General features: G+C 27.1%; 4 protein-coding genes across 6 annotated transcripts; 2 read left to right on the top strand and 2 right to left on the bottom strand.

Annotated features, from left to right (window-relative positions):
• Window positions 1-757: 757 nt before the first annotated feature.
• Window positions 758-5,853, bottom strand: LOC113388495. Its single transcript, XM_026625870.1, has 7 exons — window positions 5,713-5,853; window positions 5,395-5,648; window positions 5,064-5,288; window positions 4,863-5,003; window positions 4,648-4,793; window positions 4,454-4,584; window positions 758-1,410 (listed from the first exon to the last, which is right to left on the bottom strand). Exons 1-7 carry the CDS (start codon window positions 5,720-5,722, stop codon window positions 758-760), a joined length of 1,560 nt encoding a protein of 519 aa, XP_026481655.1. The 5' UTR covers window positions 5,723-5,853.
• A 573-nt stretch (window positions 5,854-6,426) lies between these two features.
• LOC113388015 (zinc finger protein Xfin-like) lies at window positions 6,427-19,933 on the top strand. 2 transcript variants are annotated; one of them, XM_026625422.1, is made up of 8 exons: window positions 6,427-6,447; window positions 7,208-7,355; window positions 7,617-7,811; window positions 8,596-8,684; window positions 9,184-9,471; window positions 10,851-10,988; window positions 13,125-13,644; window positions 19,853-19,933. In XM_026625422.1, exons 2-7 carry the CDS (start codon window positions 7,229-7,231, stop codon window positions 13,626-13,628), a joined length of 1,341 nt encoding a protein of 446 aa, XP_026481207.1. In that variant the 5' UTR covers window positions 6,427-6,447; window positions 7,208-7,228; the 3' UTR covers window positions 13,629-13,644; window positions 19,853-19,933. The 2 variants fall into 2 exon arrangements, with proteins under 2 accessions (XP_026481207.1, XP_026481206.1); XM_026625421.1 differs by lacking the exon at window positions 19,853-19,933 and having other exon boundaries at window positions 13,125-13,710.
• LOC113388019 (NADH dehydrogenase [ubiquinone] 1 beta subcomplex subunit 8, mitochondrial-like) lies at window positions 17,679-18,815 on the bottom strand. 2 transcript variants are annotated; one of them, XM_026625429.1, is made up of 4 exons: window positions 18,715-18,815; window positions 18,528-18,613; window positions 18,004-18,221; window positions 17,679-17,942 (listed from the first exon to the last, which is right to left on the bottom strand). In XM_026625429.1, the coding sequence occupies exons 2-4, from the start codon at window positions 18,610-18,612 to the stop codon at window positions 17,724-17,726; spliced, it is 522 nt and encodes a 173-aa protein (XP_026481214.1). In that variant the 5' UTR covers window position 18,613; window positions 18,715-18,815; the 3' UTR covers window positions 17,679-17,723. The 2 variants fall into 2 exon arrangements, with proteins under 2 accessions (XP_026481214.1, XP_026481213.1); XM_026625428.1 differs by lacking the exon at window positions 18,715-18,815 and having other exon boundaries at window positions 18,528-18,708.
• On the top strand, window positions 18,795-24,495 carry LOC113388494 (1-acyl-sn-glycerol-3-phosphate acyltransferase alpha-like). Its single transcript, XM_026625869.1, has 5 exons — window positions 18,795-18,868; window positions 19,853-19,986; window positions 20,635-20,816; window positions 21,817-21,985; window positions 24,374-24,495. The coding sequence occupies exons 1-5, from the start codon at window positions 18,795-18,797 to the stop codon at window positions 24,493-24,495; spliced, it is 681 nt and encodes a 226-aa protein (XP_026481654.1).

Below are 24,495 nucleotides of genomic sequence, written 5' to 3'. Positions count from 1 at the left end.
GGCCCAGCGGTTTCGGAGATACAGAGCTAAATGTTAAAAAAATTACAGTTTTTGAGAGAACTAAGCGTCCGATTTAAATGATTCAAAGAACTTTCTGCTTGTTTCAATAAAATAATTGCTTTTGGAAAAAAAAATTGTTTCTAAATTTTTTTTCAATAAATATTTTTGTAACTTTGGATTAAAAATTGAAAAAATTACCCAGGCTAAGCACAGTCTAAGCGCCACTCTTGTGCAAAAATTTACCCAAGTGCGTTTAGACTGTTTTTGTACTGAAGCACTTTTTGAATTTTGTGAAAACTACTGAAAAATGTGAAAATGCCGCCAAGCCAAGCACAGTATAAGTGAAAATGTCGCACAGAATCATTTGCAAATGCGTTTAGACTGTGACTATACCGAAGCACTTTTTTAATTTTGTGTAAATTTGACGCAACTATTTTTTTGAAATTGAATTCGAAATGAAATGACGGTTGTTAATGTTCTGGAGATGAATTGATTTATGATTTACATTTAAGATAACAAAAATAATGAAAGTTACAGTATTTGTAATAATATATTTGAAAACGTTTAAAATTTCTCGAATATTTCATTACGGTACGGGAGGTTCCAGCAATTTGCCTTAGGGCACGATGCCATACACCACTAGTTTTTATTGCTTCTGGAAAGAAATTGTCATTCCTGACTTTAAGACAAAGACAATTTACAATCAAACATTTTTATTAAAAATAAATATTAAAGTAATAAAATTAAAATTACATAATCATGCTTTAGTGATGCTTTCAGATCCTTTCTTTTGTATCTCCTCCAATTCTTCACTTATCGACCTATTTGCAAATTCCAACCTGCTTTCAAGATCATTTATATTTTTTAACAATTCACAATAAACTTTATCGGTCCTTATTTTATTCTGCTTTTTGAAATCATTATTCATTGTCTTCGGCGAGCTTGTCATGTTTGGTTTAAGGCAATTGGTTAAATTAACATTCTCATTATTATCTTCTTCTTGGTCACAAAACTCGTCTACACATTTTGTAGGTCCATTCAATTTAACAGGCGATGTTTTTTTTTCTAATTCTTGATTTTTATACTCGATCATATTCAATTTCTCTTCTTTCTGTTGAAGGAACTTCTCACATTGTCGTTTGACTTGCTTGATATATTTCAGATCTAAATCTGTGATTTGGGGTAATTTATAAGTGCTTGTCAAAGGTTTGGGGGATTCTTCAGTTTTTGTTGATGTGGCTGCTGATTCAGCAGATTTTCTGGACCTTATTGATAATGAGAACAAGTGGAATAGAGCGTTGAAATTTATATCGATTCCAAATGCCCAACTTGCGAATAAGATTAGGAATAGGAAAAGGAATATTAGAGCGATGGGGAATAGAATTATGTTGTAGGGCCATGGTATTGAATCTGAAATAAAAATGGAATTGTTAAGATATTATATATATATATATATATATATATATATATATATATTAAATGGTAGAGTCTTGGATTTGTGTATATATTGTAGAGTTTCGAACAAGAATCCAAAAGTAATAAAAAACAAGAAAAGTTTTTTATTAAACAATTTCTTTATTTATTTATTTATTTACTGTCGACGTTTCGGAACTCGGTACGTTTCATCTTCAGGACATCTGTCAAGAAACGTGATCTTGATGAGATTTAAGCAAACAATATGTTTAAGAAAAGAAAATGGATTTTTCTTAAATAATAAATTAATTGCAAATAATAGGAATATTATCTATTATATTATAGGACTATTATCATATTTCTGTACATTATTATTTTTTGCTATTAATTTATTATTTAAGAAAAATCCATTTTCTTTTCTTAAACATATTGTTTGCTTAAATCTCATCAAGATCATGTTTCTTGACAGATGTCCTGAAGATGGAACGTACCTAGTTCCGAAACGTCGACAGTAAATAAATAAATAAATAAAGAAATTGTTTTTCAAAAAACTTTTCTTGTTTTTTATTACTTTTGGATTCTTGTTCGAAACTCTACAATATATATATATATATAAAAATCCTAGAAACCGGGTCAGCCAGTATATATATATATATATACTGGCTGACCCGGTTTCTAGGATTTTTTTTTAGAATTTGTGGTAAGTGAAAATTTAGGGTTGTTTTTATTTTCAAGTATAAGTATATATATATATATATATATATATATATATATATATATATATATATATACTGGCTGAACGGTTTACAGAGTTTTTTTTGAGTTTTAACTCCACATTATAAAAAAATATAATAAAACTAGTGTATATTATATCGTTAAATACAACTACTGTAAAAGTAAAAATAAAAGTAGTGGTGCATGGCATTAAGGCAAATTGCCGCAACTTCCCGTACCGTAATGTTTCAAATTTTTTAAAAGCTCCGAAAAATTTGAGAATATAATTAAACATTTATAAAATTTGAAAATTTTGAAAGTTTTGGAAAAACTGATTTTTTTGAGAACTTAGACATTTTTGAAAAACTGATATTATTTTTTTTTATTAATTTCCCGTAGGGTAAGTTATAGTAATCGCATAAAATCGAAAATGAAATGAAATTTTTACGTATTTTTACGTTCCAAAGGTTTCTGAACATTTTGGAATACCTTAGAAAAAATTGATGTGTGTATGTGTGTGTGTGCGGATACAAATTTTCGTCGACGATTTTAAGAACACGGGTCAACCGATTTGAACAATTCAAAAAAACATTCGAATCGTATTGATAAGGAGACGTGCTGATTAGTTTTTGGCAAAGGCAGGTCTAGCCGTTCCGAAGATACGGGGCAAAAAGTGCCGAAAACGGTAACTCAGTTTTTAAGAGAACGGATGGTCCGATTTTAATAATTCAAAAAACATTTTACTTGTATTGACAAGATGAAAAACTGATTGAATTTTTGGGAAGGCATGTCTAGCGGTTTCGGAGATCTAGTAAAAAAAAAAGTAAAAAAATGCCATTTTGAGGTCAAAAATGATCATTAGACATAAGAACATCATATTACAGATATTTTATAGAGATTTTAATAATGTGTACACATTTTGTGTAAATATTTTTGGGTTCCGTACCAAGATTTTTAATTACGGTACGGGAAGTTCCAGCAATTTGCCAATTTCTACTAGTTTCAAAAGTTTTAAAAATCTCAACAATCGATTTTTTTCAGAGTTTTAAAAGAAAATTGAATCTTTTATAAAATTTCTGGAACGGGAGTTTCAGCAATTTGCCTTAAGGCACGATGCCATGCACCACTAGTTTTAAATTTTCTTTAATACTCCACGGGAAGTTAAAAATGGTCCAAATATAAAATATAAATGTTAGGAGTGAATAACTCTTAAAGAAAATAAATTATTTCTGTATAAAAATTCCAGCTTTGTCATAATTTAAAAAAATGTTTAATGGAAATTAACTGAGAAGAATTTATAAATTAATGAGTTATCAAAATGATGTAGATTCTCATAAGTATTACAAAATAGGGGTTTGTGGTAGAAAATTTAGGGCTGTATGTCTTTTTTACAATACAAGCTATAAAAAATAAAGGAAATTGTTTTAATAATTTAAAAAAAAGTACTAGAAAATTTAGTGGACAACCTTTAATCTAATAAAGGAATTTTAAAGAAAAATTTAAGCTTTTCTATAAGCTCAGGAAAATTTTAATTGAAATTTAGTGCAAAATTGTTTAGATGTTGTTCAGGATTAAAAATGATTGAAATACTAAAATGTCTATTACAAAATAAGCGTTTGTGGTAGGCAAATTAGGGCTGTATGTCTTTTTTAATAACGAAATATATAAATAAAGAAAATTGGTCCAAAAATTAAAAAAAAATATTAGGGGAACAATTCCTAATAAAAAATAATTAATAGTGTATTAGACAGAAAATATAATATTTTCTATAAGCTCAGGAAGTTTTTAATTGAAATTTAGTTAATAAGTTCACAAAAAAGACACCCTTTGATGAGTTATCGTGCAGGATCAAAAATGATTGTTACAAAATTGAATTAAAATAAAGATAATTACTTATAAAATTTCTCATTAAAAATAGAGAAAAATAGATAGAATTATTCATAAAATCCCTCATTAGAAAAATAGAGAAAATTATTTCTAAAATTTCTCATTAGAAAAATAGAGAAAAATAAAATAGAGAATTATTTCTAAAATTCCTCATTAAAAAAATAGATAAAAATAAGATAGAGATCTTTTTTCCTAAAATTTCTTATTAAAAAAATAGAGAAAAAAAATAGAGAATTATTTATAAAATTACTCATTAAAAAATAGAGAAAATTATTCCTAAAATCCCTCATTAAAAATAAATTAAAATATAAAAAATTGGTTGAAAAAATTCAGATAATTTTTTAGGGGTAAACAACACCTAATAAATTTAATAAAAAAATGAAATATATATATATATATATATATATATATATATATATATATATTATATGATTATTACTATATAATGTGTATATGCTCTCCCCAAGTTTTTTGCTCCCCGTAGTCACAGGATGTGTCACCAAGCGTGTAAACATTTCCACAGCGACTATTGCTGGATTGACAACTTCAAAAGTTGTTTTACTCGTGACCCTAAAGTTAAAAAATTATTTTAAACCAACAAAATCATACATAACAAGTTTAAATTCAACTTACACATAATAATCTTTACAAGGATCTGATGCAAATGACTTTTTAAATTGGTAAATCATTTTTTCAACATATGACATTGATTCCACAGTGCATTCTTTGGGAATTGTTGGGTATTTTTTCATTGTCATCAAACGTTCTATTTCTTCTTCCTTAAAAAAAAAAAAGTCAAGTTTGATATTGAAACAGTTGTAAATTGTAAATGATGTGTTATAACTTACCATGTACATTTCATAATACGTCCAGCAATAAGATATAATCAGCAATAAAGCAAAAACTATTTGAAATGTCGAATGCTTGCTTACATACTTGAAATACAATACTAGCAACAAAAATGCAGACGTAACTAAAAGCACTTTTACCTGGGTAAAATATTACAATAAACAAAACAGATAATAATTGATGTCATTAAATTTTCTTACATGTGGTTTTTCCAAAGACATCCAAAAACTATAATACCAATCATCAATCATGTAAGCAATTTTTTCAGACAGTCCTTCTTCTGAATTTGCAAAAACTTCTGTGATAATTCCATCGAGTTTACGTAAATCTTCAGATGTTTCTATAGCACCCAAAATTTCTGGAAACTTTTCTTTTGATATCCGTAAGTGCAGGGTTCGTATAAAGTTATCTGAATCGTGTTCTCTCTTAAAAGGATAAAGAACAAATTGGTAAAGGACAAATGGGTGAAAGACAAATGTAATAAACGTACAATACACTAATGACTAATAATTTTAATGTATATATTTGTACCTTAAAAGCTGATTGTCTAAAAATCATATTCAGAAGCCTTTTATAATAAGGCATTATCTCTGCATTATTAAAACTGTCTTGTTTACTTGTGATGCATTTTTTCTCACTTGAAGGGGGCACAATTGCTAAATCTACTTGTTTTTTATTACTAAAAACACTCGGTCCATCGCCCCAGGGATCCAAGGAATCATAACCAGATGATCCCAAACTTACATTAAATAAATTAAATAAGAAATAAATAAAAACTAGTTTGTCTGAAACAAAACAACAAAACATTATTTATTTGCATATGGAATTATAATAATTTATTATACATACACAATGTCATTTTAACTAAAATAGAATTAATACTAATTGTAGATTTGTTATATTGAATTGTGCTTATGCGTAGGTGTGGTTGATAATACTAAATAAATAATTCAATGGTACAATATAACATATACATAAAAATGTTTTGCAATAAATCTAAGGTTATGGCATTTTTGTAGCATGACGTAAGTCAGCTGTTTATTTTAACGGTTTTACGACCGTGTCGCGGAATGTTGGTAACTTCACAACATACCGGCGAGTGTTGCTAACTTCACATCACACTGAAATAACTTTTGAACTGTCAAAAGATTAAAAATACATTAATAATTAAATAAATTAATCATTACTATCGTATATTGTTATTATTTTATCTAGGCATACATTAGTCTACTTATTTATTTTAATTTTATTATTTTTAACGTTTTAGCGTCGATGAATGTTGATATTATTTTGTTGCTAACTTCATATCTCACCGAAAGAATTTTTGAACTGTCAAAGATTAAAAATACATTTAATAATATTAATAACACATTAATAATTACTATTGCATGTAATTACTACATTATCTAGACATACATTAGTCTAATTTATTTATCTTAATTTTATTTCTAATATATTTTACTATTTTTCGGTTGACAGATAAGTTTTGAGGTTACAAACAAAGTTGTGCAATAAAAGTCAAAATTTAAATTCAATTTAAATTTATTCACTATCAATTACAACCAACTATATCAGCTTAAATAGGTAAGACATGAATTAAAAATATAAAAGTAGCCAAAATACGGATTGCTATAGCCTTAAACTTCTTCATCTTACATTTATCATAACCCTTAACCTGTTCTTGGTTTTTAAGACTTATCGTGATTGGTTTATGCTTTTCTTTCTTATGAAAGAATATGTATTTTTGGAGCCAACAATAAATCCATCTAAACTTTCTCTGTGCGGGATTGCTTCGGATTGCTACAGAGTTTTCTATTAACGATGTATTGTCAGCATCAGACGAGTCCTCGGAATCACTAAACCAGATTTCGTCGTCAGCATGCTTGACACCTTGGAAATAATAATAAATAATATTGTAAAAGGATAAAATATGTATAAAGTATAAATTATATTTACCGTTTTCATCACACCACAATTCATATTCCTCCGATATCCATTGATCATCACTGTCAGTCGATGGTTTTTCAACCTTGGGTACTGTTTTAACTAATTTTGGAGTATTTCGTTCATTATTTTCATATAACGATTCATCTCTTATATAAGGCCGTTTCTTGTAATTAATCCTAACTTTCGTACTCATTTCATTACTCGGGGAGTACTTACTAACTGAAAAAATCCGAACAAAAAATGTATAAAAAATGGTGAAAAAAATATATAGACATTTATTTGTTTTTGAGAGGGATACCTAGATTGTATATGAATTAAAATGATGGTTTTTTGTTTTTGTCACAGTGGTGACTAGATGGTAAAATGATAATTTTATCAAAGATTTTTTTTCTTTCAGGCTTGTGGATTAAGAATCAAAATGAATTCTATAACTAAATCCAGTGTAGGTATATTGCAAATTCAAGATATTCAGAAAAACATCAAAGAACCTCCTGCTTGCAGCCAAAACATTTCAAAAGTCTTGACGATAAATGGAAAACTTTTAGGTATTAATTGAAATTGACAAAATTGAGCTATGTAATATGATATATATATATATATATATATATATATATATACATTATTTTTTGATAACATTTTATGTAACATATAATTTAAATAAGCAAAAAATAATAATAAATCTATATTTCACATCAATTATATACATTTGTGGCAATTGCTAATTGAAATAGTAAGCAAATAAATACATTAATATTATAATAATTATTATTTACTTATATATTTAATTATATATTTCTATTTACTAGATCAAGATGCAAGTCTCGATTTAGCAGAGCTGTTTCCTCCAGAAGCCCTAGGAGCAGAAAATAAAATAAATGAGACAAGCTGGACTTGTAAACATTGCTCCAAAACATCTTACAGCATATCTGATTATGCAAAACATTTAAAAACACATTTTAAATTGAAGAGCAAATCTGTTGATGGGGATAACCAGAAAATTGGTAAGTTGGATAAGAACCTAGTGTTAAAAATTAATTTAGTCTCTTATCCAAGTTTAAAAAGAATTTATTATTTTGAAGAATTGTTTGATGATTAAATTTTTAATAATGAAAAATGGACGATGTGATTATTTTTGAACTAATTTTTTATTAGACTGAAGAATATGTTAGTTATATTTCATATTTATTTTCAACAGCATTAATTGATTGTTTTGTATCATTGCTTAATGGTAATGATGTAGAAATTAATTCACTATAATATTTAAATCTTGTATTAAGTAATAAATTTAACTGCTTAAATAAAAAAACAATGAAAATATCACAAAAAAAATCCAAGTGTAAGATATTCATAAATGTTTAATAACATCTCAAGATTTACTAGAAATTGTTTTAATTATTTATTTGTAGTCGTTATTTTGAAAAAAATAAAATAAAATTACACCACTGAGAAAGTGTAGCAAAGGAGTCTAAATTATTTTCACTTTTGCCCTTGAGAGTAAGATGAACCTAATTCCAAAATTTCATACAATTTTTTGTAATTTTTTTCATTTATTTCTACAATCTAACTATATTTCTATAATTCAAAAAAATCTAAAAAAAATCTTTTAACAAACTTCAGAAAGATTTATCAAGATCCAAATAATTGTTTAGGAGGAGTATATTCACATACATCATTACAGAAGAATTTTGTATATGATATATATATATATATATAATATATATTATATATATATATATATATTTATATTTATTTATTTATTTATTTATTATTTTAATCTTTTTACAGAGTGTGATATTTGCAGTAAAAAAGTTGCACAAATGTATCGACATTTGCAACAGCATACTGGAGAGTTCGCATGCCACTTGTGTTTAATGGTATAACATTTTATTTTAATAGTTTTTTATGTAAAAAAAGAATTTGAATAGTTTTTAATTCTCTTCTGTAATATTTTATCGCTTTTTATGAACTCAAACTTATCTCAATCAATTAATAAATATTAAATCATAAGCTGTAAATGGAGATACATTTTATATAAAATATCTAAATGTTATTTTATTACGTTGAAGTATTAACTTAAATAAGTATATTGGCTTGTTGAATATTAACTTACAATAAATATATTTGCTTAAATAAGCTGTTGTAGATAGTGTGGTCATAAGAACTATATTATAATAATCGTTTTTTAAATAGAAATTGTAAATAGCAATCAGAATAATATAATTTCATAATGTATCATAAAAAAATAAATAAACAAAGATAGTATTAAAAAACAAAAAAAAAAAGCTTCTTGAGTGAATTTGTAGTAAAACTGAATATATTGTTAGTTTAAATATTTTTAACTAACTCATTTACGTCTTTTTGTTTCTTTTTCAGAATCACAGCCGTAAAACCTACCTCACAAATCATCAAAAAACATGTAAAGATGGAGACGGAATCATTTTACAATGTGTTATTTGCAAATTAATTGTTGAAACGAGGAATGAACTTCGAGAACATCTAATAAAAAGTCATTGTGAACCTCCAGATATAAAAAATGATGTCGTTGTAGGAAATGGAGGATGTGATAATAAAAATCCTTCTATATTTCCTTGCTCATATTGCAAGAGATCGTATTCGAGGAGAAGTTTGTTGAGTAGACATGTTAGGACGAAACATAATATAGTAAGTATATATATATATATATATATATATATATATATATATATATTGTATGTATTAGATGGCAGAGACTTGGATTTGTAAATATTTTGGAGAGCTTTGAACAAAGATTCCAAAAAGTAATAAAAAACATAAGTTTTTTTAAAAAACCAAACTTCAATAATTTACTGTCGACGTTTTGGAACTAGGTACGTTCCATCTTCAGGACATCTGCCAAGAAACATGATCTTGATAAGATTTGAACAAACAATATATTTAAGAAAAGTAGAAGATGATGGATTTTTTATATACAAAATGAATAAAACTGTGGAAAAAATAATGTAGAAAAATGACAATATAATCAAAATGAAAACTATAAAATAAATGAGTGGATTATATAACTAAATATTAGAAATGTTAAAAAATTAGAAAGTTTTAAGAAAAGTTATAATTGATTATACACTAACACTTTTTCACTGAAAACGATTTTATCAAAAAAGAGTGATTTTATAAAATTTATCTTCACTTTCATTACTAATATTACTTTTTGGATTCCTTGTTTGAAGTTCTACAATATATATATATATATATATATATATATATATATATATATATATAGTTGAAGTTGTCAAATAGTCAAAGTAAAAGAATAATAACTAATTATTAACCTATTTAGTTATTATGTTTTGACATTGAATGTCTGTCATCATTCAGCATATTTTTACAATATCTCTGTAAATAAGTTTTTTAGATTTAAGTTATTCTATCAAAATAACTTAAATCAAAATAACTTAAATCAATGTAACTTTTTTCTAGTAATTGTTATTTATATTAAAGTAACACTTTCATAAAGTTTATTTTAAATGTTCTATCAAACTATTTTTTTATATATATCCCAACAAAGTACAAAACGTAATTAATATGTGAATATAACGTAACAGATGTAACCTCAAACATAGTCTGAAAAACGTAACACACTGTTACGTAACGATTTCGTTTTGTTACGTTATGATTTTTTAAAATTTTAATTATTTTCTTAATTAGACATAGAAAGCAAATTTTTTGATAAAAGCCTCAGAAATAATGTAATAATAATAATATTGCAAAAAACTTTAAACTGGCAAATTGCTGGAACTTCCCGTACCAAAATTTTTTATTGTTAAAATAGATTACATTTTTTTCTTAAACTTTGAAAATTTAGATTTTTGAGAAATCTTACATTTTTGAAAAAAATTGACTTTTGGAAAAAAAACTTTGAAAAAAATGTTTTTTTTCTTATTTTGAAATATTTTGGAAATTTTGAACTTTTTTTATTTTGGATATTTTGTGCCTCTTTGTGCAGTATTTTATTTTTATTCTAATATTTTATCAATTATATTTATCTATTTATTATTTTTTTCTAGTATGGATTGAATGCCGATGAAGAATGTTTAATATGCCATGTCAAATTTAATTCTGTGCGGACAGCTTTGAGACATAAACAAATTCATGAGAAAGGAAAGTTATTCAAGTGCTCGGAGTGCGATCAGTCTTTCCTTGATGTAAGTAGATTAATGGACCAATTCTGCTACATAACAGACAAATGTTACGAAGAACTTTCCATACAAATTCATACTAAATATTGACAAAAGCCATGTGGTTGCTACGCAGTCAGGCGTTTTTCCCAGGTTGTCATATAGAAAACATAACCTAGAAACCGCACAAATGTAAAAAAAAACGATATTAGATGACAGGTTCTTTCTGATTCAGCTTCATAACGTACGAGCGACGTTGCAGTTTATGTGTAAAACGCCTGAATGCACAGCAATTACATTAAATTTTGACAGTATTCAGTTTGATTCAGTAGCATAATGTATGGAAGTTGGATTGTAACATGGCCTTGCCATAACATTATGCTGTTATCGACTTATACTTTGTTCTAGAAACTAAAGTAACATTTCACAAGAAACAAATTCATAAGTGAAATAAGATAAAAATATAGCTTTTAAGAAAAAAGATTTAATAGTATTAATTCACATTATGTATATATGTTACGGTAAATGTGCACTCTTGGTGAATGTGCACATTCACCGGTGAATGTGCACATTCCCCAAAATACTAGGCGAATGTGGAGTTCTCAAACAATCAAATTAAAAGAATAGCCAAATAATTAATCAGTTAATAGTTAATAGTAAATAGTTGAATAGTAAAGTAGTAATGTAGTGTATAGTGAATAATTAATATTAAATAGTAAATAGTTAATAGTTAATTGTTAGTTGTTAGTAAAATAGTAGATAATAAATAGTGATGACAGAATAGTTAAATAGTTAGTAGTTGAATATTGAATAGTTAATAGTGAATAGTTGTTAGTAAATAGTGAATTAAGGATAGTTGAATTGTGGATAGTTAAATAGTGAATAGTTAATAGTGATGATTGAATAGTTAATAGTAAATAGTGAATAGTAATAACTGAATAGTTAAATAGTAAATAGTTGAATAGTGAAATAGTGAATAGTGAATAGTGATAATTGAATAGCTAATAGTAAATAGTAATAGTTAATAGTTAATAGTTAATAGTTATTAGTAAATAGTGAATTAAGGATAGTTGAATTGTGGATAGTTAATAGTAAATAGTGAATAGATAATAGCAAATAGTGAATAGTAATTAGTAAATAGTGAATAGTGCATAGTGATAACTGAATAGATAATAGTAAATAGTAATAGTTAATAGTTAATAGTTAATAGTTAATAGTTAATAGTAAATAGTAAATAGTTGAGGAGTAAAATAGTGAATAGTGATAACTGAATAGTAAATAGTGAATAGTAATAACTGAATAGTTAAATAGTAAATAGTTAATAGTAAATAGTTGAATAGTTAATAGTGATAAATGAATAGTTAATAGTAAATAGTTAATAGTAAATAGTTGAATAGTAAAATAGTGAATAGTGAATAGTGATAACTAAATAGTTAATAGTAAATAGCAAATAGTAATAGTAAATAGTTAATAGTTAATAGTAATTAGTTGAATAGTATAAAATAGTGAATTGTGAATAGTGATAACTGAATAGTTAATAGTGATGACTGAATAGTTAATAGTAAATAGTGAATAGTAATAACTGAATAGTTAAATAGTAAATAGTAAATAGTGAATTAAGAATGGTTGAATTGTGGATAGTTAAATAGTGAATAGTTAATAGGTAAATAGTTGAATAGTGAATAGTGATAACTGAATAGTTAATAGTAAATAGTAACAGTAAATAGTTGAATAGTAAAATAGTGAATAGTGATAACTGAATAGTTAATAGTAAATAGTGAATAGATAATAGCAAATAGTGAATAGTTATTAGTAAATAGTTAATAGTTATTAATTAAATAGTTAATACTTCATAGTTATTAGTTAATAAATAAATTGTTAATTAATAAATAGTTAATAGTTAATAGTTAATAGTGAATAATAAATAATGGATATTAATAGGCATATGACTGAAATAAATAATATAAATATAAATATAAATATTTGAATTAGTAATTCACCCGCACATGCGCGAGTTGAACTCACATTTGCCAAATGAGTCGGTGAATGTGCACATTCACCGGTAAATGTGCACATTCACCGAAATATGCACATTTACTGTAACACATACATTTTTTTGTTTAATTAATTTCATGAGTAATAAAAATTTTAATTCTTTCCCAGGCTTCAGTTCTAAAAACCCACCAGCTCAAACACGACCTGGGCTCATACACTTGTCCCTACTGTGATGCAGTCGTCCGGTACATCCAGTCTTTAAAGCGACACATCACCCAACTACACAAAAGCAAAATCCATGAAATGATGTTCCTGAACTTCGAAGAACTAAAATGCACCCTGCCATTAAAAAAATACAAAAAAACAAAACAAACTCAACAACAAAATACTAGTTTTACACCGATACAAAGTAAAGAGTTATTATTAATTGAAGAACCATTGGTGGATACAAATGTATTGGAAGATGCTGGAGATAATTTTATTTATGATGATAATTTGTTGAATTTGGTGATTGATTATCCGATTGAGCTTTTGTGTACGGAAGATCTGAGCCAGTTTTCAGTGGAGGAACGCGGTGGGGAAATTCTGAATGCTGAGACGACTGTTGATGCTGGTTGTGATTTTTATGTTGATACGAATACTGGACAGTTGGTTGTTTTTGAGAAGACGTAGGAGGATTTAATTATAGGTAGATTTAATTATATATATATATATATATATATATATATATATATGTTTAATTTGACTTAAAAAATCGGGCGTTACATTAATAAAAATAATATGAGAGTTTCTTTTTAAAAGTTTATCTATTTAAAATCCATACGTTTCGGCTAGCATCCTAGCCATCATTCAGTGGTAATTAATTTAACTATAAAAGTTAAAACTAAATAAATAATATGTAAGAAATTTCATAGAAAATCAATAATAATAATAATTTTAAAGTTAAAGTATATAAGTATAAAGTTTTTAAATGTAAAAGTATAAAGTTTTTGGCAAAGGCAGGCCCAGCCATTTTGAAGATACAGAGCTAAATGTGCAAAAAATGGCAGTTTTTGAGAGAACTAAGCGTCCGATTTGTATGATCTAAAAAAAACTTTCTGCTTGTATTGACTAAACAATTGCCTTCGAGGATAAAAAATTATTACATCTTGTTTTATTTTCCCTAAAATATTTTTGTAATTTTGGATTAAAAATTCAAAAAATTACCCAAGCTAAGCACAGTCTAAGCGCCACCCTGGTACACATGTTTACCCAAGTGCGTTTAGACTGTTTATGTACTGGAGCACTTTTTCAATTTTGTGAAAACTATTAAAAAATGTGAAAATGCCGCCAAGCTAAGCACAGTATAAGTGAAAATGTCGCACAGAATTATTTGCATATGCGTTTAGACTGTGACTTTAGAGCACTTTTTCAATTTTGTGCAAATTAGGCAACAATTTTTTTCTTGAAATTGAATTCGAAATGAAATGACGATTGTTAATATTCCTGGAGATAAATTGATTTATGATTTATGATTTACATTTGATTTGCTCACAATCAGATATAACAAGATAGCAAAAATAATGAAAGTTACACTATTTGTAATAATGTTTTCAAATACGTTTAAAACTTCTCGAATATAATACGGTACGGGAAGTACCAGCGATTTGCCTTAAGGCACGATGCCATACACCACTAGTTTTATTTTATTACACTTACAATTTTGTATCCTAACATAGCATATGAAACCATTATTAATCCATGGTATGAGTATGTGCACATTGATAAGATATATATTTTTTAACATCACAGATGGTAAAACACACTAATAAATATGATAACTTAACAAGTTGTCAAAACTATGTATTTACTGTTCGGAGTTTAAGATAGAAATGTCATATTTTTTCTTAAAGCAGTTTTTAACATTTGTTCAAATTTTATGATAAATTTAAAAAGCGATGGGATCTTGTCATTTTTTGTTGCATTCAGAGGAAGGGAAATTAATTACATTTCGATAGCTTTCTGAAAGTAAGCAAGAAGAACTACGTTTATTTCCACAATTTGATTTTAAAAAGATAAAACAAGATTCAGAAAATCTTCTAAAGTCCACATTTTTTTAACTTCCCGTAGGGTAGTTATAGTAATGGGCCAAAAATTGAAAATGAAAATTTTTGCATTTTTCGACGTTTTGAAGGTTTCCGAACATTTTTAAGGCATAACTCAAAAACTAAATGGATGTGTGTGTGTCTGTGTTTTGTATGTCCGCATTTTTTCGTCCACGTTTTCGGGCGCACGGATCAACCGATTTGAATGGTTCGAAAAAAATTCGATTCCTATTGATAGGGAGATGTGCTGGTTAGTTTTTGGCAAAGGCAGGTCCAGCGGTTTCAGAGATACAGAGCTAAATGTGCAAGAAATCGAGTTTTTGAGAGATCGGAGCATCGGATTTGAATGATCCAAAAAACATTCAATTCGTAATGACGGGGAGAAGTGGTGATTAAATTTGGCAAAGGCAGGTCTAGCGGTTTCGGAAATACAGAGCTAAATGTGCAAAAAATGGCAGTTTTTGAGTAAACTAACCGTCCAATTTAAATGGTTCAGAGAACTTTCTGCTTGTTTCAACAAAATAATTGCTTTTGGAAAAAAATTTTGTCTCTAATTTTTTATTCCAAAAATATTTTTGTAATTTTTTGGGTTAAAAATTCAAAAAATTACCCAGGCTAAACACAGTCTAAGCGCCACTCTGGTGCAAATGTTTACCCAAGTGCGTTTAGACTGTTTATGTACTGGAGCACTTTTCCAATTTTGTGAAAACTATTGAAAAATGTGAAAAATGCCGCCAAGTTAAGCACAGTATAAGTGAAGATGTCGCACAGAATTATTTGCAAATGCGTTTAGACTGTGACTAGACGGGAGCACTTTTTCAATTTTGTGTAAATTATTAGGCAACTATTTTTTTTGAAATTTAATTCGAAATGAAATGACGATTCATTTAGATATAACAAGATAGTAAAAATAATGAAAGTTACAGTATTTGTAATGATATATTTGAAAACGTTTAATATTCTTCAAATATTTCATTACGGTAACGAAAGTTCCAGCAATTTGCCTTAAGGCACGATGCCATACACCACTAGTTCTTTATATAAAATTGTAGGATGATCAGTAATAAGAGTGTTTGAAGTTAATAATGAGCTCAGAAAACATTGTTTTGGATTTTTGAGTTATAAATATGCTGATTTATTCTCTTGCTGATATATTGGGAACTTTCACCAATGTAACAACTGTCACAGTTTGAACAATTAATTTAATAAACGGAATTGGTTACTCCGTCAGACAGAAATTTAGATTTTAAAGTAGAAAACAGGGAACTAAGTGTAAAAACTAGAAGAAAACCTTCAACAGAAAATAGTTTTTTGAAACAATAAGAAAAGCTACCCATATATATATACATTAGGGTGGTCCTTAATATGGACATTTTCTAATTTCTTTGCTCTCAAGGGCTCAAATGCTTCCAAATAATCACAAAAAAATTCTCAAAAAGTTTTAGCTCTTAATAATAACATTTAGATAGTCCGCAATTTAATTGAAAGTTTTGTATATATATTTTTAACATATATCATTAAGTAAATTCTTGCGCCATCTGTGATAGCAGACTTGTAACTTTGATGGCAATTCATTAAAATGATAATTTGAATGTCAGAGTCACCGATTAAATAAATATTTTGCTGCAAAATTAATTTTGATGCCAAGATGAATAAATATTTTGTTAAACAGTCCACATGGATTTAATTAGAGGTTAAGTGTTTTATAAATATTTTTAAGTGTCATAATATTTGAGTTCACAAATGCTGTCACAGATGGCGCAAGAATTTACTTAATGATGTATGTTAATAATAAATATACGAAACTTTTAATTGAATTTCGGACTATCTAAATATTAATATTAAAAGCTAAAACTTTCAGAATTTTTTTTTATTAATTTAGAACCATTTAGGCCTTTGGAAGCAAAGAAATTCAAAATTGCCTATATTAAGGACCACCCTAATAATAAATAAATATATATAAATATATATATATATATATATATATATATTTCAAAGTAACTAGCAGCCTTTTCGTCAAATAAAAAAGTAATAAAGTATTTAAGAACTTTTATTTATACGTTTCGACACCAGATGCGTGTCATCATTCAGCAACTACAATAAATTTGAAAAAGATTTTTTTTTAATAATAATAAAAAACAATTATGAAATAATTAAAATTATAACATAGAGGAAGCATTATACATACCACCAGGATAAAAACACTTGAAAAAAAAATATATTTTTTAAAAAAAATTAAACTTGTAACATATTAGAAAGACATTTTTTGTGGGAAAAATAATGAATAACTAAAACTTTTTACACGTCCTGGTGGTATATATAATGCTTCTCTATGTTATAATTCTAATTATTTTATAACTGTTTTTTATTATTAAAAAAAAATCTTTTTCAAATTTATTGTAGTTGCTGAATGATGACACTCATCTGGTGTCGAAACGTATAAATAAAAGTTCTTAAATACTTTATTACTTTTTTATTCGACGAATGGGCTGCTAGTTACTTTGGAATACGTCGAAAAAACTATCAAGATATATATATATATATATATATATATATATATATCACACAAGCATTTAAAAAAAAACATTAAGATGTTTTTTATTTCAATTCATCACAATTAGTATTTACAATATGTGTGGCAAATTACAATTCTGAAACTATTCATTACAATTTATAAATTCATTTAATCCAATTTTTCAAATGTATAATGCACTTTCCCTTCTTCTGGATATTGTTTCGGCATATGCGGATGTATAAATTTGTATTGTTCGCAAAGGAAATAAAGTGCAAAGAATCCAGCCATCACAGCAAGGAATGTTAAAGTTTGCTCGTGAGGATGGATTAGGTACCTCTGCCCGAGGTTGAACCTATCTTCACCGATGGATTCAATATAATTATGAAGCTAAAAGAAACATAATTATAATAGCAACATACTTAGTATAAAGATTAATCTTTTATCTTACTGGTTCATTGAAGTTTCTTTTGTGTTCAGGGAAGTCCCAAGGGTAGTATGGGTCCCTGCTTTCAATACCCTTGTCGGGAAGTTTTGGATAGTCTCCTAAACCTTCGTCTTCGGGGTAGGGTTCATATTCTTTGGGGTGTAGACCGTATCGCTCAGCTGCCTTGTTGCGCTCTTCTTGGGTTCTGGGGTATGGACCGGGCTTGTAGTCCTTGTTCCAATCTGAGGGAAATAGACTTATAATTAGAAAAATACACAACATAGTTGATAGACTATAACAAAACATCTAATAAGGAACAAACAAATTTGTTTGGAACAATATCAAAAGATTTTGCAGTATCATATACTAAAAGAAAGCAAACCAAGATTTATTTTGTTTTCTAAGGGATATTAATATTATTTTTTTGTCTTATATTGACACATCACAAAGAGGTTAGAAAATTGTTATGCAATGTTTCACAAAAACCACATTTAATCCTAAACCGCAACAAATACTCAATTAACACTAATATTATTTATTATACTTACGATTCCTTGCTAAAGTATAAACAGCTGCAGGGTTTCTATTGGAAAACTTAGTAGCAACTTTGGCCAATTTTACTATTGCAGACATTCTGGGAAAAAATGGTTAGGCAAAATATTAATACCTTATATTATATACAAGTGGTTCAAACAGATTTATTAATCTGTTTTAAAGAAACACGACAATAAATACCTGAAAATTAATATTTACTGTCAAAAATTATGAAATGTGAAACTGTCAATTTCGACTATTCAAGTTTGACAGCTCGGGAAATGTCGTCCATCTTTGACAGCTCGGAAAATGTCATCCATCTTGGATATTTTTTATTAGGTGGTACACACATTGGGTATTTTGTAAAATCCAAATTAGCAGTTTTTTTGTTACAATTTTGAATAGGTTTTTTAACAAAATCATAATGTTTTTGTAATTTTATACTAAAATTATAAAATTATCAGCAGCTTATAAATATTTATCCACATCATTTATAATATATTTATGCAAATCTTAATAAACTAATATTTTTTTACAACAAAATACCTTCAAGATTCTTTCTGCCTTAATAAACAATTAGCATAAATATTGTAAAATTATTATAAAATCTACAAAATCTTACTACTTTTGTTTCGAAACTGTCATCCTACATATTTATTGATTTTCCAAATTTCATGCAGAACCTCACGACCTAGTTTATAATATTTATACACCAAATAAAAATTGCACAAATATGTCTTATTGTGAGCCCATAATTGTTCTCGGTTTATTAATTCTTCCTTTTTTATACGATTTGAGTGAAAAATGTCGATATTATTTTAGATTTGCTTTGTTTTACACGATTTTAATGGTTAATTCTGTAATATTAATTCCTTGGTTGCTTTATAAGCCTTTTGAACGGAGTAATATACAGTAAGGATAATAAATTATTAAAATTAAAAAAATATAATATAATAGTTTAAGGACTTTTGGAATATTTGTGTTAAGTCGCCTGGTTAGCTGTCAAATAACTACACATACCCTCACAATATACAGAAACATTTTTTTTTATCTTGTATATATTATATTTCTTGCAAAAAACTTATTTTTGAATAACAAACTTATTTATTTTACTATACTATATATACATATATATATATATATATATATATATATATATATGTATATATATATAACTTATATATAATTTTATTTAAGTTATTAATTATAGTTTATATATATTATATATATATTTTTACATGCCATATATCATTTTGATTAGACATTAATTTTGATTTACAAAATTTCTTCAATAGTGATGTGTTTTTTATTGCCTAATATATTTTATTTTCTTTTTTAGGATTATAAGTTTATGGTGTCGTCACATATCCTGGTTGCTGGGTCTTCGTTGGAATATCCATGGTATCCATAAGCTCGACAACAAGAAGTCTTTTATAATGGTTGCAAATCATCAAAGTAGTCTTGATCTTTTAGGTAACGATTCATGGGTCAATTCTGCCGTAACAGAGCTCTTAAAATAGCACTCTCTTATGCTTGTTATTTGTAGTGAAAATTATGAAAATGTCTATCTATTTGCCGTGCGATCAGGCGTATTTTACACATAAACTAGCAAGGAAGAATCTTATTAAACAGAATTTTTGATCATAACATTCTCCCTTAATTTGTTTATATCTAAAATACGCCTGATCGCACGGCAAACAGATCGACATTTTCATAATTTTCACTACAAAGAAGAAGCGCAAAAGAGTGTTACCATGACAACGCTATTTTATGAGCTCTGTTATGGCAGAATTGCCTCATAAATAAATTTTCACATCATGTTAAGTGTCTATCTACATTTTTAGATATTTATGGAACATAGACTGTCCATTTTTGTGATGAGAAATCTCGCAAATAATACATAAATCTGTTAAAAAAAATAAATAAGAAGAAATCAAATTCAACTATTTATTGCAAAAAATTGCTTTAGATATTTAAACAATCATCAGAATCAAATACAAAGTTACTATCATTTAAAAAGTGCTGCTGTGCTTCATGTTAATCTATGAAATGTTTTTAATAATTTGAAACATTTCGATAAGTATTTTTATCACCTATAATTACTATATTGTGTTTTTCCAGGTATGTTTGAGATAATACACTATCTACAGTTTCCAATGACCATTATGACAAGATTGAGAGTGATTTTGATTTCGCCTCTTGGATTAGCAATGTGGTTATCGGGTATTGTACTTCTTAAACCACAGCAGACAATGAGCGATTTGAAGACTAATATTTATGGAAGAGACAATATAAATAATAATGTAAAATTATAATATATAATTCATATATATATATATATATATATATATATATCAGGGTGGTCCTTAATATGGACATTTTTGAATTTCTTTGCTCCCGAGGGCTCAAATGCTTCCAAATGTATAAAAAAATATTCTCTAAAGGTTTTAGCTCTCAATATTAACATTTAGATAGTCCGCAATTCAATTAAAAGTTTCGCATATTTATTATTAAGTAAATTCTTGCGCCATCTGTGATAGCATTTGTGAACACGACACTTAAAAATATTTATAAAACACTTAACCTCTAATTGAATCCATGTGGACTGTTTAACGAAACATTTATTCATCATGGCTTCAAAATTAATTTTGCAGGAAAATATTTATTTAATTGGTGATGTAGACATTCATATTTACAGTAATAAAATGCCATGAAAATTACAAGTCTGCAATCACAGATGGCGCAAGAATTTACTTAATGATAAATGGTAATAATAAATAAACGAAAGTTTTAATTGAATTGCGGACTATCTAAATGTTAAAATTAAGAGCTAAAACTTTTAGAGTATTGTTTTTAATTGATTTGGAAGCATTTGACTTGTTGGGAGCAAAGATGAGGTAGATAAACTTTTAAAGTATATAAGTATATGTAACTTCCAATTACAAGGTCTAACTTTTAGTAAAAATAATTTATTATTATTTGAAGATTAATTATTTTTTTATTATGTATAATTATCATATTATTTTCTCCTTTAATTTCTATAAAATCATCAAATTATGATCTCGAAAAAAACTCTCCATTTGAATGTGGTTTTGATCCAATATCATCTTCTCGAATATGAATATATGTTAATATTAAGAGCTAATACTTTTAGAGATTTTTTTTGTATTAATTTGGAAGCATTTGAGCCCTTGGGAGCAAAGAAATTCGAAAATGTCCATATTAAGGACCCCCTTATATATAATAATTACCTTATTATATATATAATAATGTTATACCCTATTAATAATGTGTAATTTTTAGATGATTATGTGGAATTTCCCGGAGATTAAAACAGGCATTGGTGACAAGATTCAGAAGTTTGATAAGCATGCTTTTTCTTTTGCAATCGAAGATGATTTACCAATAGTGCCTGTTGTGTTTGGCTCGTATAAAAAAATATTTGATGATGACCAGAAGTATTTTAATACAGGTAAGAAGTCTATGACAATTTTATTAACTTTGCAATTCAGTTTAAATAATTCTTAGAAATAACTAGTGGGGCGCAATGCATCGTGCCTTAAGGCAAATTGCTGGAACTTGCCGTACCAAAAAAAATTTTTTTTTTATAAGGTTAACATTTAAAAAAAAAATACTCTGAAAAAATTAGATTTTTGAGAAACTATAAATTTTTGACAAAAATTTACTTTTTTCGAAAAAAAACAAGAATTTTTGAAAATTTATTTTGAAATACTTTGGAAATTTTGAACCTTTTTTCAAAGCAATCGCACTGCTTTAACTGCATAGAGACGAAATATCGAATCGCGTAAGCGCTGCGTCGCCGTCTAACGAATAAACATTGGTACGGAACCCATAGGAATGTAAACAAAATTTATACTTATTGTTAAAATCTCTATAAAATATATGATAATTTGATGTGCATATGTCTAATGATCATTTTTGACCGCCAAATGGCATTTTTTTTACTTTTTTTTACTAGATTTCCGAAACCGCTAGACCTGCCTTCACGAAAATTTAAGCAGTTCTTCATCTTGTTAATACAAGTAAAATGTTTTTTGAATTATTAAAATCGAACGCTCCGTTCTCTTAAAAACTGGGTTACCGTTTTCGGCACTTTTTGCCCCATATTTTCGGAACGGCTAGACCTGCCTTCGCCAAAAACTAATCAGCACGTCTCCTCATCAATACGAATCGAATGTTTTTTGAATTATTCAAATCGCTTCATCCGTGTTCCCGAAATCGTCGTCGAAAATTAGTATCCGAACACACACACATACACGCACACACACATACACACACACACACACATACACACACACATAGATCCATTTTTTCTAAGGTATGCCAAAATGTTCAGAAGGTTTGAAACGTAAAGATATATAAAAATTTTCATTTTCGATTTTTTTTGCGATTACTATAACTTGCTTGAAGTTAAAAATAAAAGAAATAAAATGAGATAAGGTCCTTTCTTAGATAAACTTAGTATAAATTGATGGCAAACACAGCCGCTTTGAAATTACATCAATTTTAATTCTGTCAGCATATCATAGATGTCGCCACCGGTCGTAGCACGTAAATTTACCATTAGGTTCAATTCTAGGATAAGATTTATTTAAATATATAATATAGAAAAGATAAACCTGATAAATTTGACTAAATGAAATGAGAACAAATATACGCGTATAGAATATATTTGTAACAAAATCACAAATATGTTGTAATAATTATATTAAACATTTTTTTATTCAAAAAAGATATATTTTAACATATAAAATTGGTACTTGAACGTTTAAAGTACGTGTACTGTATATAGAGACAGTTTTTTAAAACAAATGCGGAATTTGAAGCACACTAGCACCATCTGTGATATGCTGAAAACACTAAATGCAGAGTAAAGCGTGTTTGTTTTGTTTTTGAGAGAACGGATCATCCAATTTGTATGATCCAAAAAACATTCAGTTCGTAATGATGGGGAAAGTGGTTATTAGTTTTTGGCAAAGGTAGGCCCAGTGGTTTCAGAGATACAGAGCCAAATGTTGAAAAAATGGCAGTTTTTAAGAGAACTAAGCGTCCGATTTAAATGATTCAAAGAACTTTCTACTTGTTTCAACAAAAGTAATTGCTTTTTGGAAAAAAAACTGTTTCTAATTTTTTTTCCATAAAATATTTTTGTAATTTTGGATTGAAAATTCAAAAAATTGTCCAGGCTAAGCATAGTCTAAGCGCCACTCTGGTACAAATGTTTACCCAAGTGCGTTTAGACTGTTTATATACTGGAGCAATTTTCCAATTTTATGAAAACCATTAAATGAAAATGTGAAAATGCTGCCAAGCTAAGCACAGTATAAGTGAAAATGTCGCACAAAATTATTTGCAAATGCGTTTAGATTGTGACTATACGGGAGCACTTTTTCAATTTTGTGTAAATTAGGCAACTATTTTTTTTTTGAAATTGAATTCGAAATGAAATGACGATTGTTAATGTTCCGGGAGATAAATTGATTTACGATTTACATTTGATTTGCTAGATAGATATAACAAGATAGCAAAAATAATGAAAGTTACGACAGTATTTGTAATAATATATTTGAAACTCCACTTAAATAAGTTAACATACATAAATGTTGTTTAATTTATAATCTCTTACATTTTGTCTATAAAATATAAATAATGAAAGTTACAGTATTTATAATTATATTTGAAAACATTTTAAATTCCTCAAATATTTCATTACGGTGCAGAAAATTCCAGCAGTTTGCCTCAAGGCACAATACCATACACCACTAGTTACTATTTTTATTAATATCAGGTAAAAAATGCCCAATTATATATATTATAAAATTTAGTTTATTTTTTATAGGTTATGTGAACATTACAATACTACCAGAAATAAGAACAGAAAACCTATACCGAGAAGATGTAAACGATCTAATAAAATCAGTAAAAACCACAATGATAAAACAAACAAATGAGGATCTATGA

The sequence above is a fragment of the Ctenocephalides felis genome, unplaced genomic scaffold (genome assembly GCF_003426905.1).
Source record: "Ctenocephalides felis isolate EL2017-DRISC unplaced genomic scaffold, ASM342690v1 CF-g0.4_SCAFFOLD_03572, whole genome shotgun sequence".
Taxonomy (NCBI): domain Eukaryota; kingdom Metazoa; phylum Arthropoda; class Insecta; order Siphonaptera; family Pulicidae; genus Ctenocephalides; species Ctenocephalides felis.
The sequence above is the reverse complement of the archived record's forward strand: the minus strand, read 5'-3'. Positions and strand labels throughout refer to the sequence as shown.

Coding starts and splice junctions, on each gene's coding strand:
- LOC113388015 (XM_026625422.1), top strand. CDS start 7,229: ATGAATTCTATAACTAAATCCAGTGTAGGTATATTGCAAATTCAAGAT. Junction 8,685..9,183: donor CATGCCACTTGTGTTTAATG/GTATAACATTTT, acceptor TTTCTTTTTCAG/AATCACAGCCGTAAAACCTA. Junction 10,989..13,124: donor GCGATCAGTCTTTCCTTGAT/GTAAGTAGATTA, acceptor ATTCTTTCCCAG/GCTTCAGTTCTAAAAACCCA.
- LOC113388019 (XM_026625429.1), bottom strand. CDS start 18,612: ATGTCTGCAATAGTAAAATTGGCCAAAGTTGCTACTAAGTTTTCCAAT. Junction 18,222..18,527: donor TTATACTTTAGCAAGGAATC/GTAAGTATAATA, acceptor TATTTCCCTCAG/ATTGGAACAAGGACTACAAG. Junction 17,943..18,003: donor AAAGAAACTTCAATGAACCA/GTAAGATAAAAG, acceptor TGTTTCTTTTAG/CTTCATAATTATATTGAATC.
- LOC113388495 (XM_026625870.1), bottom strand. Junction 5,289..5,394: donor TTAGACAATCAGCTTTTAAG/GTACAAATATAT, acceptor TATCCTTTTAAG/AGAGAACACGATTCAGATAA. Junction 4,585..4,647: donor CCTTGTAAAGATTATTATGT/GTAAGTTGAATT, acceptor TTTTAACTTTAG/GGTCACGAGTAAAACAACTT.
- LOC113388494 (XM_026625869.1), top strand. CDS start 18,795: ATGTCGTCCATCTTTGACAGCTCGGAAAATGTCATCCATCTTGGATAT. Junction 18,869..19,852: donor TTAGGTGGTACACACATTGG/GTATTTTGTAAA, acceptor TTTCTTTTTTAG/GATTATAAGTTTATGGTGTC. Junction 21,986..24,373: donor CCAGAAGTATTTTAATACAG/GTAAGAAGTCTA, acceptor TATTTTTTATAG/GTTATGTGAACATTACAATA.